Source organism: Rhinoderma darwinii, chromosome 4 (assembly GCF_050947455.1).
Source record: "Rhinoderma darwinii isolate aRhiDar2 chromosome 4, aRhiDar2.hap1, whole genome shotgun sequence".
Taxonomy (NCBI): domain Eukaryota; kingdom Metazoa; phylum Chordata; class Amphibia; order Anura; family Rhinodermatidae; genus Rhinoderma; species Rhinoderma darwinii.
This window is the reverse complement of record NC_134690.1, coordinates 210758672-210774366: the sequence shown is the minus strand read 5'-3', so window position 1 is coordinate 210774366 and position 15695 is coordinate 210758672. Positions and strand designations below refer to the sequence as shown.

The 15695-nt window shown below is 38.3% G+C and overlaps 1 protein-coding gene across 2 annotated transcripts in view; it reads left to right on the top strand.

The window, feature by feature from the left end:
• Window positions 1-15695, top strand: part of LOC142761006 (gamma-aminobutyric acid receptor subunit rho-2) — a 141545-nt gene that overhangs the window by 86772 nt on the left and 39078 nt on the right. Inside the window, exons 3-8 of one of the 2 annotated variants that reach the window (XM_075864182.1) lie at window positions 5525-5592; window positions 6997-7220; window positions 8277-8359; window positions 9406-9546; window positions 13189-13341; window positions 14547-14743. In XM_075864182.1, the coding sequence (XP_075720297.1) occupies window positions 5525-5592; window positions 6997-7220; window positions 8277-8359; window positions 9406-9546; window positions 13189-13341; window positions 14547-14743 (866 nt within the window). Of the gene's footprint in view, window positions 1-5524; window positions 5593-6226; window positions 6293-6996; window positions 7221-8276; window positions 8360-9405; window positions 9547-13188; window positions 13342-14546; window positions 14744-15695 lie in introns of those variants that run through there. The other variant, XM_075864181.1, reaches the window with a different exon arrangement.

Genomic DNA, 15695 nt, shown 5'->3' with positions numbered 1-15695 from the left:
TTAGCTAAACCTACATTTTCTTTGAAAAAATGTAGATTTTTATTTTCAGGGCCTACTTCCAATAATTTCTGCAAAAAAACTGTGGTGTCAAAACGCTCACTATACCTCTAGATTATTTCCTCAATGGATGTAGTTTCCAAAATAAGGTCACTTGTGGGGGGTTTCCACTGTTTTGTCCCCTCAGGGGCTTTGTAAATGTGACATGGCCTCCGCAAACCATTCCTGCTAAATGTGAACTCCAAAAGCCAAATGGCACTCCATCCCTTCTAAGCCCTGCCGTGTGTCCAAACAGCCATTTATGACCACATGTGGGGTATTGTTTTACTCGGGAGAAACTCCTTTACAATTGCTGCAGTGCTTTTTCTCCTTTAGTCTTTGTGGAAATGGGAAAAAAGTAGCTAAACCTAGATTTTTATTTTCACGGCCCAATTCCAATAATTTCTGCAAAAAAACTGTGGGGTTAAAATGTTCACTATACCCCTAGATAGTTTCCGCAATGGGTGTAGTTTCCAAAATGGGGTCACTTTTGGGGGGTTTCCGCTGTTTTGTCCCCTCAGGGGCTTTGCAAATGTGACATGGCCTCCGCAAACCATTCCTGCTAAATTTGAGCTCCAAAAGCCAAATAGCGCTCTTTCACTTCTAAGCCCTGCCGTGTGTCCAAACAGTTGTTTATGACCAAATATATATTGTTTTACTCGGGAGAAATTGCTTTACAAATTTTGTAGTGCTTTTTCTTCTTTAGTCCTTGTGGAAATGAGAAAACAAATCACTAAACCTACATTTTAGCCTAGTTCCAATAATATCTGTAAAAAACCTGTGCAGTCAAAAGGCTCACTACACCCCTAGATCATTTCCTTGAGGTGTGTAGTTTCCCAAATGGGGTCACTTTTGGGGGATTTCCACTGTTTTGGCACCGCAAGAGCCCTTCAACCTGACATGGTGCCTAAAATATATTCTAATAAAAATAAGGCCCCAAAATCCACTAGGTGCACCTTTGCTTCTGAGGCCTGTGCTTCAGTCCAGTAGCACACTAGGGCCACATGTGGGTTATTTCTAAAAACTGCAGAACCTGGGCAATAAATATTGATTTGCATTTTTCTGGTAAAACTTTCTGTGTTACAAAAAACAATGGATTAAAAATGAATTTCTGCAAAATAAACCGAAATTTGTAAATTTCACCTCTACATTGCTTTAATTCCTGTGAAACGTCTAAAGGGTTAAGAAACTTTCTAAATGCTGTTTTCAATACTTTGAGGAGTGCAGTTTTTAAAATGGGGTGACTTTTTGGGGGTTTCTAATATATAATGCCCTCAAAGCCACATTTACAACTAAACTGGCCCCTGCAAAAATAGCCTTTTGAAATTTACTCGAAAATGTGAGAAATTGCTGCTAAAGTTCTAAGCCTTGTAACGTCCTAGAAAAATAAAAGCATGTTAAAAAAAACTATGCCAAACTAAAGTAGACATATGGGGGATGTTAATTAGCAACAATTTTGTGTGGTATAACTGCCTGTCTTACAAGCAGATACATTTAAATTGAGAAAAATACTAATTTTTGACATTTTTAGATAAAATTTGATGTTTTTCACAATTAAATACTGAACATATCGAGCAAATTTTGCCAGTAACATAAAGTCCAATGTGTCACGAGAAAACTATCTCAGAATTGCTTGGAGAGGTGAAAGCATTCCGACGTTATTACCACATAAAGTGAAACATGTCAGATTTGAAAAATGAGGCTCTGTCAGGAAGGTCAAAAGTGGCTAAAGAGGGAAGGGGTTAAACAGAAACCAACTGTTCTGTTAGTATTACCATTGATTTAAATGGTAATTCTTTTGTTTCCTTTCCATTTGTCTCCATTCGCTAGGTTTAAGTTTTTTTGACGGAAGCAAAAGTGCAGTCTGCAGAACTTTTGTTTCCGTGAAAAAAACCGGAAACCTAGCAAACGAAAACAAATGGAAAGCAACTGAAACAAAGGAATTACCATTGAAATCAATGGTAATTGTAATGGAACCGTTGCTTTCCGTTTAATCTTTCGAATCTCTTTCTCCAACCGAAGAGAGGAAAACGTATACAAACAGTAGTGTGAACTTAGCCTTATTCAAGGAAAACCTATTGGGTGAACAAATGCTAAAGAAAGAGGGTTGTAGTCAGAATCAAAGGCAAGCTTACAAGTATAACAGAATCGACTAAGTTCTGTCCACAACGGAGTCATGACAGCTACTGTATGCCATATCTGTTTTATTAAAAGGACTCTGACAAATTCTGAAGGATCACTGTTCTATTACTACTGTTAAATATACCATAACACCTGATGTAAATTACACACGCACACACGCACGCACACACACACACACACACACACACACACACACACACACACACACACACACACACGCACGCACAATGCAGTATCCAGTTATTACACTTATATATAAATATATTACATGCAGTTTTTGTTTCATCCTTTGAGCCAAATACAGGCGTGGATCCAAAAAGAAGGAGAAGTATATAGAAAAGACTCCTATCTACTCCTGTGTTTGACTCAAATAACTACAAAAAACTGCATGTGTGATTGTCCTATTTGGACAATGCCTGCTCAAATGTCCCATTATGGCATATATATTTTAGGGGACCCCCTCTATTAGCCAGAGCTGAGAGCTGATGCAAAGTGAAGCTCCCGCTCTGGTCGTTCTTACTATGTATTACATGGTCGCCCATTCATTTGAGTGGCTTGCATATAATACTATATTTCTCCTGCAGCATGTTCTGTATGTTCCATGGTTATGCAATGTTTCTGTATTCGTTTTTACGTGTGATTTTTCTCAAAGGAACATGCTGGCTCAGTATAGTAGGGAGAATTCCCACCCTCAAAGAGGATTTTCTTTGTATCTTTGGCCGGTATTGGCACTGTATATATTTTTACTATAGGATAGTGTTTTTTGTTGTGCACTGTGTTTTAACATGTGCTGCTGCCTGTTATATGGTCTTCTTCTGGTTGTACAGGGAGGAGGCTGTGTAAGTGTCTGCCACCAGTCAGGACCGAGAGCTGCCTTAGATAGAGAGACACACAGACAGTGCATCCTGCTGTCCCTGTCCTATCATACACCCAGGGCCGTAACTAGGAAAGACTGGGCCCCATAGCAAACTTTTGACTGGGGCCCCCCTCCCCTGGGTGTCACACAACCCCCCCCCTTGTAGATAGTGCCTTTTTTACAGCCCCCCCCTGTAGATATCTACAAAGGGGGCTGTATGGCGTTATCTACGGGGGGGGGGCTGTATGGCAATCTACAGGGGGGGGGGCTGTATGGCGTTCTCTACAAGGGTGGCTGTATGGCGTTCTCTACAGGGGGAGCTGTATGCGCTCTCTACAGGGGGGGCTGTATGGCGTTCCCTACAGGGGGGGCTGCCAGCGATCACACATATATCCCCTATCCTGTGGAGAGGGGATACATGTCTTTTGTTTAATGGCAGAGCGGGGAGATAACTCCCTGCTCTGCCATAGTGTTAAGTGGCGTCGCGCTGTAGCAGCCATAGCGGCTGCTAGCGGAGCCTCCGGCCATGGTGGGGGCCCGTGCCGGCGGGCGACACGGGCCCCCTCATGCCGCGGGCCCCGTAGCAGCTGCTACGGCTGCTATAGTGGTAGTTACGCCACTGCATACACCTATACTGTATCGTGTTACCTGCTAGATTTTGCCTCCATGTTACCATGAACTGAGTAGATGGGACTATGAGTGACTATGAGCAGACTGAGAGAAGTTTATTGTAATGTTATAACCTCTATCTACAGGTGTGGTGATCTATGTACTTTTGTTCCTTTTTAAAGTAAAGCAGCTGTTAAATAAGAAGTGGAATTATTCTGTGAGGTGGCATGGAGAAAGATCTGCGCTGAGGCCTGCACCTCCTTACAAGTAGCCTAGATATGTGGGGGCGCCTGCAGTTTTATCCTGCGATAACAACTGATTACTAGTGGGGTTTCAGCCGCAGGACCTGAGGTGATCAGCTGATCACCAGGGGATATTTATTTAGTTAACGGGATGTCCAGATGAGTCTAAGGGTATGTGCACACGATAACGACCATTACATCTGAAATTACGGAGCTGTTTTAAGGAGAAAACAGCTCCGTCATTTCAGACGTAATTGCTCATACTCGCATTTTGCGAGGCGTCTTTGACGGCCGTAATTTGGAGCTGTTCTTCATTGGATTCAATGAAAAACGGTTCAAATTACGTCCAAAGAAGTGTCCTGCACTTCTTTGACGAGGCTGTTATTTTACGCGCCGTCTTTTGACAGCGACGCGTAAAATGACAGGTCGTCTGCACAGTACGTCGGCAAACCCATTCAAATGAATGGGTAGATGTTTGCCGACGTATTGGAGCCGTATTTTCAGGTGTAAATCGAGGCATAATATGCCTCGTTTACGCCTGAAAATAGGTCGTGTGAACCCAGCATTACACTTTAACAAACTTGGGTAGATGAACTAACAGGAATAAATGTTTTAAAATGTATTAGTTAATCGTGTTTTCTTGAATCTGTTGTAAAATTTTCAATGCATCACAATCGCACTTTCTTTTTTTTACGTTAAGAAATTTTTCAGCATTATACAGGTGCAACTTGTAATCTGATCATAGTTCCCATTTTTACTTATCTCAACTTAAGTCATTATCTGATTTCTTCTTTGTATTGTACAACAATATAATAATCTTGAGGCATTCCCTACTTCACCTCATATAAATAACTGACGCAGGGATAGAATTCACAATTATACAACATATTTGTTCAGATTGCTAGAACCAACCTGCTTCAAGAGATTTCATATCTATGTGAATTCATTGTAAACATGCTGTGCAGAATATACAGGAATGACATGCTTTACAGTAATAAGATAGACCATTAGTTCAATTGTGTTTCAGCTTCAGTGATTCTGCCGCAAGAAAAAATGACCTTAATATTTGTACAGATCATTTTGTTGACTACACAAAAGTAAATAACATGGAATCACAGATAAAAGAAGGGCAACGTAATAGTAAAGCTTGGAGATGTCATAAAAAGTACAATTCCAGTACTAGGACCTTTCAGCTTTTGATGTCCATTCCCTGCAGTAAATTGGCTGTGTTCTTTTGTGTGCAAACCACATTATTACCAACTACTGTATTGAAGAAACTGTGTGTGACTGTCTATAAACCTGCATGGATGACTTAATTGATTACATTTATATCCCGAAAAGACATCCCAGTGACCTATAAAAGGAAACACAGGGGATTGTATTTGCATGGAACCCCCCAAAAAATTATTGTGATGTTGTTACAGTAATGTTAATGTGAGGAAGGGGGGGGGGGGAGCGTTAGTTAATATAGCTGCAAGTATGAATTGGAATTTTTGAATGTATTTTGACTGTAAAATAGACTTTAAAGTTTCATTTTTTTTAAGGGCCACAGTCTTTTGAGGGCATTTCGAGAAGTCATGGGAGGTTGCAGGTTGCAGTAGGTAAACAATCACAATTGCTTAAATCTTCTTTTTGGCAGGTCCTGCGATCCCTGTTGGAGTCGATGTTCAAGTTGAGAGTCTGGATAGCATATCTGAAGTTGATATGGTAAGCTGTAAAGGATTTTACATTATATAAGATTTTTCATGAATATATTTTCTAGCTTGTGCTAATTAATCTTCGGGGATTTTAGAGAATAACATCACTGGCTATTTATGTTTTTCATTTATTATAAAAGCTGGAACTACACCAATAGGTTGGTTATAATGTATTGCTTTTGAAATTTTAACCAGTCATGGGGCCTGTGCAAAAATGACACTTCTTGACAAAGCGTAGGTTCCACTTAATTGTCTAATTCTACCTTTACTTTCTTAATTTACCAATCTATTAGAAGAATAAAAAATACTTTACCAATCTCATCAAAAAGAATACAGCATTTTCTACACTGGGGTTTCACGTCCCAGAAATTTTTTTGTCGAGTCAATTTGGTACCTGTGCAATGCAACATGAAGATGTGGGGGCAAGTAGTTGGTTGTGCGCAGTGGGTGGGTGGGGGGTTACACCAAAGTCCTCATATCCTTTGGCTTGAATTTAGCAGAGCAGCCACGGTTATTGTAGATAACATTCTCAAATAGGAGTATTTGAACTACCTGGAACTTCAACATACTTAAAGTCGGTGGTAGGTAGATAAAATTTCCTATAGTTCTTAGAAAAATGTGGTTCAGACTAAATCCTGGCAGGTCCTGCGATCCCTGTTGGAGTCGATGTTCAAGTTGAGAGTCTGGATAGCATATCTGAAGTTGATATGGTAAGCTGTAAAGGATTTTACATTATATAAGATTTTTCATGAATATATTTTCTAGCTTGTGCTAATTAATCTTCGGGGATTTTAGAGAATAACATCACTGGCTATTTATGTTTTTCATTTATTATAAAAGCTGGAACTACACCAATAGGTTGGTTATAATGTATTGCTTTTGAAATTTTAACCAGTCATGGGGCCTGTGCAAAAATGACACTTCTTGACAAAGCGTAGGTTCCACTTAATTGTCTAATTCTACCTTTACTTTCTTAATTTACCAATCTATTAGAAGAATAAAAAATACTTTACCAATCTCATCAAAAAGAATACAGCATTTTCTACACTGGGGTTTCACGTCCCAGAAATTTTTTTGTCGAGTCAATTTGGTACCTGTGCAATGCAACATGAAGATGTGGGGGCAAGTAGTTGGTTGTGCGCAGTGGGTGGGTGGGGGGTTACACCAAAGTCCTCATATCCTTTGGCTTGAATTTAGCAGAGCAGCCACGGTTATTGTAGATAACATTCTCAAATAGGAGTATTTGAACTACCTGGAACTTCAACATACTTAAAGTCGGTGGTAGGTAGATAAAATTTCCTATAGTTCTTAGAAAAATGTGGTTCAGACTAAATCCTGAACATATATATATATAAATATTCTATGGAGGTTTATTGTTTAAAGGTACATTTATTTTACTCTCTTGTCTATACAGGATTTTACAATGACTCTGTACCTTAGACATTATTGGAAGGATGAGCGTTTATCATTCCCTAGTACCACAAATAAGAGCATGACCTTTGATAGTCGACTAGTAAAGAAGATCTGGGTACCTGATGTGTTTTTTGTGCATTCAAAACGATCCTTCATTCATGATACAACAACAGATAACATCATGCTACGAGTTTATCCCGATGGCCAAGTTCTATACAGTATGAGGTTAGTCCTTACTGCTTAGAGAAATTATGGCATGTAAATCTTGGATGTGTAGATAACCTACAAATGTAATAGGTGCTGCTAAATCACATGATGCCTTTTGTCATCTTTGTGTTACTGCTTCCTTTGCTCTTCCTTTGAACATCTTTACACACTGCCCAGGAGACTTGCTATCACTTACCAACTTATTTTTATTCATATTTTGTTAATAATGGCTCATTCACATAGAAGTTTTATTGCTCTATACAACTTTTCAGTTGTGTAGAGCCATAAAAAGGCACCCATAGTAGTCTATAAGGCCCTACTGTACCTCTGTATGCCTCCAATTCCATATGTGGGATACGCCATAGTACAGAGGTATTCTCCCCTAGAAGCATTCCTTTTAGGAAAGAACATATCTCTAATGGAGAGCACCTTATGGCGGCACATGTAGTGCCTACATTTATGTACTATGGAGACATAGGGACTCTTTGTGCCATTGTACCGGCTCCTTATATGACCGTGTGTGGCTTTATATAGATAGCTTGTGTGAACATTGCTACAATATTTATATTTGGAGGTCTGTTTTGCATTTAATTCTCTATGAAATTCATCTTTGACATCATATTTTTAAAATAGATCTGTAAAAGTAGTACCAGATTACTGTTACTGGACTCAATACACTTGAAGTGTTGACAGTAAGAGCAGCAAATCTCCAAGGTTGGAAGGCTTTTATAGTTTTCAGAGGATCATATGTAAATCTGACCATTAAATGCAAACATTTGTAGGCATTCCTATGTTTATACCTGAATGATATCAACATTTGGTACTTCATTTCATCTCTACGAAGGGCACAATGTGGTAGTTTTATGATAATATTTATCCCGTTGATTCAAATTTAATGAATAGGGATCCATAAGGCATCCGAATGGTTATACACAATAAACTTTTACAAAAAATATGTTTAATAGTTAAATAACCACACACACAAACACATACAAATAGATTCAAAAGCCTTTTGTGCAAGTATCAAGAGATATTTTTTTCAATGAATTTTGTTTCTTAATCATTCCTGTTAAGAATTACTGTGACAGCAATGTGCAACATGGACTTCAGTCGCTTCCCTCTGGATACTCAAACTTGTTCCCTGGAGCTTGAGAGCTGTGAGTAAACTAGTAAATGTATTAATAGATTTGAAATTCTCCTATTTACCATTCTGTATTATCTTTCATTGGTAACTATTTAAAGGAAACCAGAATAGGACCCCAAAATCTAAACCCAAGAGTAAAGTTACACTCACTAAATGCCCCCCGCCCCGCCAAGCCCTAGAGGGTTGAAATACACTTGCCACATACTTCCTTTTATCACTCTTTACCCCAAGGAAATAAGAGCCACATTTTTTTAAATAGAAAAACTCCATATTAAAGCAAAAATTTAAATTGTGGTTAGTATGTGAACATATAAGACTAGGGACTAACAGTGAAAGTTCCAGTGTAGGATACTTTATTAGTATTAAAAATCCAGCTTGTTCTCTATATATGTCATAAATCATTATTTTGACTTACATTTGTTCGAATTATTCCTAATAAAACGATAATTGTCTGCAAAAAAAGTGCTTTGTCTTAACATGTGCGTGTTATGGCCAATAGTATATAAAAGGTGTTGTCTGGCTTAGATAATAATTATGAGGGCATATGGATGTACTGGAAGGGAGTTCCCTACTTGGAGCTCCCCTCTATTAGCCCCTGCAGAGAGCCATTGCAAATAGTGGCTCAACCTCTTGAGGATTCAGCTTATTTCATTAAATGGACAGCCTATTATTTTTTAGTTCTGCCGGTAAAATGAGGACTCGCCGGCAGTAGGACCCCCCCCCCCTTCGCAATTAACTCATGGTTAGGGCAACTGTTTGTCTAAAACAGAAAACTCCTTTAAGATAATAGTCTTGGCAGGTGTCTTAAAGTGAATTTCCACCGTTGAATACCATTTTATTATTTTTTAGCCTATATAACTACAAATTTCTGTTCTGATTTATTTATTAATATATCTTTATAATGGTTGTATCCAACTGGCCACCATGTGATGACTAAGTAAGGCTTCTATCCTGTCATTCAGGTTTGAGATTAAGCTGTTACCATCTTCACGCATGCTGTACCTAGAAGTAACTAGGAGTTCTGAACTGTTTACAATTGTAGTTTTTCTTTATTAAAAGATGCCTATACTGATGAAGATCTGATGCTTTACTGGAAAAAGGGAAACGAGTCCTTAAAAACAGATGAGAAGATTTCATTATCTCAGTTTTTGATTCAGAAATTTCATACCACATCTAGACTTGCATTCTACAGTAGCACAGGTAACTAGAATATTTTTGCAGAATTCAGTGTGATCAATTTATGTATTCCTACATTAGTCCACCTAAAACCGGTAATAATAGTAAGTTGTTCTGTTTTTAGGACCAAAATTGCAGTAAGCTCCCTTGCTCCCTCTAGTTGTGACTACAGGTAGCCAGAATGTTATCTTTTATCTTTGTCTATACAGGGAATTTGGAGCTCTGTTTAATCATTTCAAGGCTAATGCCTCAGATGTCTGAATGTTCACATATAGATTTCACCTTTTGGAATGCCACATTCCAAGGGTGAATATTTATTGTTTCTTTTTTTTATACTTTGGCTGAATATTTTTTTTAATTTGGGGAACAGATGGAGACTTAATGTTACACCAAAACACAAAAATTGGAAAAATAGGGGTGAAAAAAATGCACATTTTTGTTCTTTTTTTCCTGTGGAATTTTATGTTATTAGTTGTGCCACACAAGTTTAGTTCAGAAAAAAATCCCCACTCTCTCCCGTGTTTAATGATACTAAATATGTGTACTTTGCCCAACCTTCATCATCACTATAACATCTGAAAACACAGGTCATATTTTTTTCTAGCATGCCATCTGCCATTAGTGGGATCTGTAAACAGGTGCAATGTACTTATGTAATTATTAGTGAAGGCGTAAGAGGTGATTGTTTTTATACTTTATTAGGATTTTTTTTTTTTTTGCTTTTACTTTTTTTTTTCTGGGTTGAAGGAATCTAGGAAAACATAATGTGTGTTATCCCAGCATTCCTCTTTATGTAGATCACAGATAATAGTGATTTAATGACTGCTGAATATTAGCAGTTATCTGTATACAGAGGAATGCTGAGAGGACAGAGATCATGTCCTCCCAGCATGCTCCGTTTCCACATGTGAGAGTTATGGTACGGACCCACATAGCGACATCAGCAAGCAGCCAATACTCGCTCACTTGTGGCAGCCATTGACTGCACGATTTTGCTTGGTATTACCGGCAAATACACATGTCCATTTGCCACTCAACATGAGCGAGGTTTCGACTACATGAACCAATAGTACAATCGAATACAAGAAACTTTGTCATATATTATATTAGGGAAAGCTGCCTCTTTCTCCACTTATCAAACTCCTCCTGCCCCCCACCCCTGCACTGACCATTCACTATCAATTCACTGCTAAAATCAGTAGGCAAAGAAGAAGACAGCTCACTGAGGAACCATGTTATAGCTGCCTATAGAAGTCTATGAAGAGGGGAGTGAGAAGCAGGAGGAGGGAGCACCTGCAGAGAGACACAGAAGCTGGAAGACGCAGCTGCTGCCTCTAGTAAGTGTTTTACTAGAATCCAGAACTGGTGTGAGACAGTAAAACACTTACTAGAAGCAGCATGAAGGATATTATGCAGCAATAAGAAGAAGTCTAGCTGTGAATCCAGTACTGGGGTTAGATAAATTAAAAATTAGAAGCAGCAGCGTGTGTGTGTGTGTGTGCCTATGTCTGTGTGTGTGTGTGTGTGTGTGTGTGTGTGTGTGTATCTCTCTCTCTCTCTCTCTCTCCTCTTACTACAACCAGCATATTTATATTTTTACTGATCAACTTAGACGTGATCGATGTTAGGTGGATTCTGTGTGAATACAGGACCCACTCTCCGCTAAACCATCAGTTCAGCTGAACGGATGGAACCGAGAGAGAACGATACAGCTTCTATGTATACAGGATAGCTGTATCGTAAAAAATATATTTAATAAAAGTCCATTCAAAAAGCACTTAAAATCACAAAAAACTTTGATTTAATAAAAAAAATTGAAAAGGTATACATAGCCTTTAAGTTCAATAAAATGTAATAAAAAAAAACCAAAACCAAACCCAAAAATTACGTAATTGCGTTTTTTTCCCCATTCCCCCTATATAAAAAATGTAATAAAAGTCAAACAATAAATTATATGTACCCCAAAATGGTGGCCGAAAAAACGACAACCCATCCTTCAAAAAGTAATCCCCCATACGGCAACAATTAAAACTAAATTTGTTATCGCCGTAATTGTTTTGAGCCATTGAATAAAGTTAACATATTTATACTGCAAGGTCTAACCCCCCCCCAAAAAAAACATGTATCAAAGTTAATCAATAAATTATATGTACCCCAAAGTAGCGCCAATAAAAACAACACATCCCACAAAAAACAACCCTTCATACAGCTTTGTCAACGGAAAAATAAAAAAGTTATAGCTTTTGTAATGTGTCCTGGAGGCACAAAACACATACTGTTTGTGTGGCATTTTTTTTTTTGTTCTTAAAAATACGTTTTTTTGATAAAATTGTACATGCTTTTTTTATGGTGTTTTTTGGGGCCTTTTTTGCTAATAGTGGGGCAGATTTACTAATTCTGTGAAAGTTTTAGACAGTGTAAACTTAGACCATGCAGTCAGAAGATGGACCAAATTTATCACAGTGGTACACTTTTGAATTGGCTTAATTTGAAACAGAATTTTAAGCCAGTTTTTTGGCGCATTTTGGCACATTTAAGCCTTTCCATTAAGCCACGCGGTTTTTAAAAAATTTTTTCCATGTCTACAGAGGTGCTAACATCTGTTCTAAAATGAAATTCACCAAATTGTGGCAAATTTTTCAACACATTCTAGGCGCAGACACCTTAGTAAATCTGCCCCAGTGTGTTTTGCTGTCAGCGTTTTTTTTAGGAGCCGTATTTCACATTTCAAATCTGGGGATTAAAAGGTTATATGATGAAAATATTCCGCTCTGCAATACATGATTGATTCTGAGTTAGTAAAGTAATTTACAGCTTACCGAGAGAAGTCCTGGTAGGGAGCCCGGCGGTATAAGGCGCAGGTGCATTGCGCACATAAAGCCAAGGACATTACACCTTGCTTCACTACGCCTGCACAGCGTACTGTGCTTTGCAATGTGCATGCACCCGATGCCCCTCCCAGTTCCATCTTCGTAAGTTGTAATTTACTTTGCTAAGGCTAAGTTCACACTACCATTACTATACGTTTACCTCTCTTCCGAGGAAGAGAGGATCGATACGTTGAATGGAAAGCAACGGTTCCATGACAATTTCCATTGATTTCAATGGTAATTCTTTTGTATCAGTTGCTTTCCGTTTGCCTTCGTTCGCTAGGTTTCCGTTTTTTGAACGGAAACAAAAGTTCTGCAGACTGCACTTTTGTTTCCATTCAAAAAAAAAACAGAAACCTAGTGAACGGAGACAAATGGAAAGCAACTGAATCAAAAGAATTACCATTGAAACCAATGGTAATTCTAACGGAACCGTTGCTTTCTGTTTAATGTATCGATCCTCTCTTCCACTAACGGAAGCGTGGTAAGCGTACAGTATAGTAACGCTAGTGTGAAAGAAGCCTAACTGTTCCTGAAATGTTCGTTTTTGATGTAGGCAGGTTTGAAAAACTAAACGCCAGCTGAATAACGGCAGACTGGTGGTTTGGTGGTTCCCTTTAAAGAAATAGGAGACCTGAAGTCTATTTTATCTTCTTTTGCATTTCAGTTAAATACAGTCTATTAATCTCTGTGAGTAGTCATGTCACATGGAGAGAGGATAATTGTAATGTTCTGACTGACTGCAATGACTGACAGCTGCACCCATTGTGTATAAAATTTTACTTTTTTCTCACAGGATGGTACAATCGCCTGTACATTAACTTCACATTGAGACGTCACATCTTTTTCTTTCTTCTGCAAACATATTTTCCTGCAACTCTAATGGTCATGCTTTCCTGGGTCTCTTTCTGGATAGACCGCAGAGCAGTCCCTGCCAGAGTCTCTTTGGGTAAGACAGCATGTACTGTGGAAAACAAATTGCTGACAAATGTTTCTGTGTCTCGACAACAAATCTACTATGAAAATATCTACTAAAATACTTGTGTTGGGTAACTTTAGGCCAACCTATGCAAATATATTAGGAGGATGCTTTGATAGCAATTTCATAATGTAATGTTATTATTGGAATCACTTTCAGTAGCAATAGAAACATTTCATTATAGATGACATGTCACCTCTTCTGAAATGTCTATTTTAGTAATTATTTTAATTTTCCATGAAATAACAATTATGGATCGTCTTTTCTTCTAACTCTACGTTGTGCCGTCCCTCTGTTATTCCTCCTCGAAATATGTGAATAAATTGACAACAGGGTGTTTCCATTCTCCTCGTCTACAGGGTGTGTCCCTACATATTCCGACTGTCAGCTCTGATTGGGCACCCAGTTGTCAATTTATTCCTGCATTTCTAGGATGAATAACAGAGGAACAGCACAACGTAGAGTTCTAAGTAAAGGTGCTCCAGAATTGTTATGTAATGATGAATACAATTATTTACTAAAACAGTCCTCTTTACTACAAACGGCTGGCACAGGTCATTTAAGAATAGCCTGTAGTTTAAAGGTTATTGAAAGTAAATTCCCTAATAGGGTCACTTTAGACTGGTATAACAATAGATTTTTAAAGTGTCAAACAGTTTTACATTCCGTGCACCTGCTGTCTGCATAAAATGTCACACAAATGGCACAGCAGAGGCATTACTTGAAGCTCCTGGTCCCCAATATAAAACCTATAACAGAGCCCCCCACTTACCATGAGCCATTTCTAATACTGGTATCTTCTTATGTGGCAGGGGGTTTTAATCCCACCTCAGGCAGCAGGGCCCAGGTAGCGATTCCTACCTCTGCACCCTTTATTGCTACACCTCTGGGGCACAGTTTTGGTACTTCAAATCTGAAGTTTACGTTATTTTCGTCACAAATGCAGTAAGTTATAGTGGAAATGTACACATTTGAGTTACCAAAGACAAGTTCACTCTGACACTTTGTAAAATAAAATTCTAAAAAGGCGTTATGGACAAATAAACTGCGATGGATGAATGTTTGTGGTTAGTAAGGTTGAAAAAAGATCCATGGTCACCAAGTTCAACCTGTTATTGTCATGTTGGTCATTCATATGTAAATTAAGAAATGTTACTCTGTTTGGTTTTACCCAGGAATAACCACAGTGCTGACCATGTCCACCATCATAACCGGAGTAAATGCCTCGATGCCTCGAGTGTCATACATCAAAGCTGTGGACATTTACTTGTGGGTCAGTTTTGTCTTTGTCTTTCTATCGGTGCTGGAATATGCAGCGGTGAATTACCTGACCACAGTGCAAGAGCGGAAAGAAATGAAGCTAAGGGAAAAGGTAAGTAACTGAATACTTTTATGTACTGGGAGGACAACAGTGAGCAAGCTGAAAGATCATGTAACAGCTAAAATATATATTAGCGTGACCCTGAATTAAGGTAACAATTGTTATTCTGTAGGTTTCTTATGTTTTAATTATCTGTGTCATGTTTTACTTTTATAGTACATTAGCTAATTCTGCTTTAAGCAATGGACTGTTTGTACTGAAATGCAATGACCTGTGTGAAGGAATTTCTAGCTAATAAACTCACAATAAGGATGTAATTGACTGGAATCTTTCTTTTTTGAGGACGTATTGTAGTGTATATATATTCGCACATATTAGCTCGTTGTTTTGCTTTGTTTTTATTGCAACTACTACAATGATCATTAGTAATAGAAATCTGCAAAAATACTTTTCATAACAAGAAAATAAAAGGAAAGCTGAGGAACATTGGTCACCATTGTAAAGACCCTATCCATCCATCCATTCATTGAAAGCAGCATTATACAAAATTAAGGCTATATTGATACGTGCGTATATCAGATTCACGCACTCACAAAGCACATCTTTTTTTTTTTTTTTAAACGAATTGATGTGGAAATCATGTGTGCGGTGCGTGGTTTTCACGCACCCATTGACTTCGATAGGTGTGTAGGTGCTTGAAAACGCACCAATATAGTACATGCAGTGAGTTTCACGCAGCAGACTCTCGCTGCGTGAAATCTCCTGCATGTGAGAACGGCCCCATTGAAATCAACGGATGTTATTCACGCGCATGTGAATGGGCCCTAAGAGAAAAAGGCTGCAAGAGAGATATTTAAAACATAATCTAACATTTACATGATAAAAATATTATAGGACGGGATTTATATGATATTGTACATGGTTTCCTCTCGAGTTACCTCTTTAAGGACAGATTACAAATTCGTAATGAAATTAGTGAAAGTGATGTATGAAACAAAGTGCA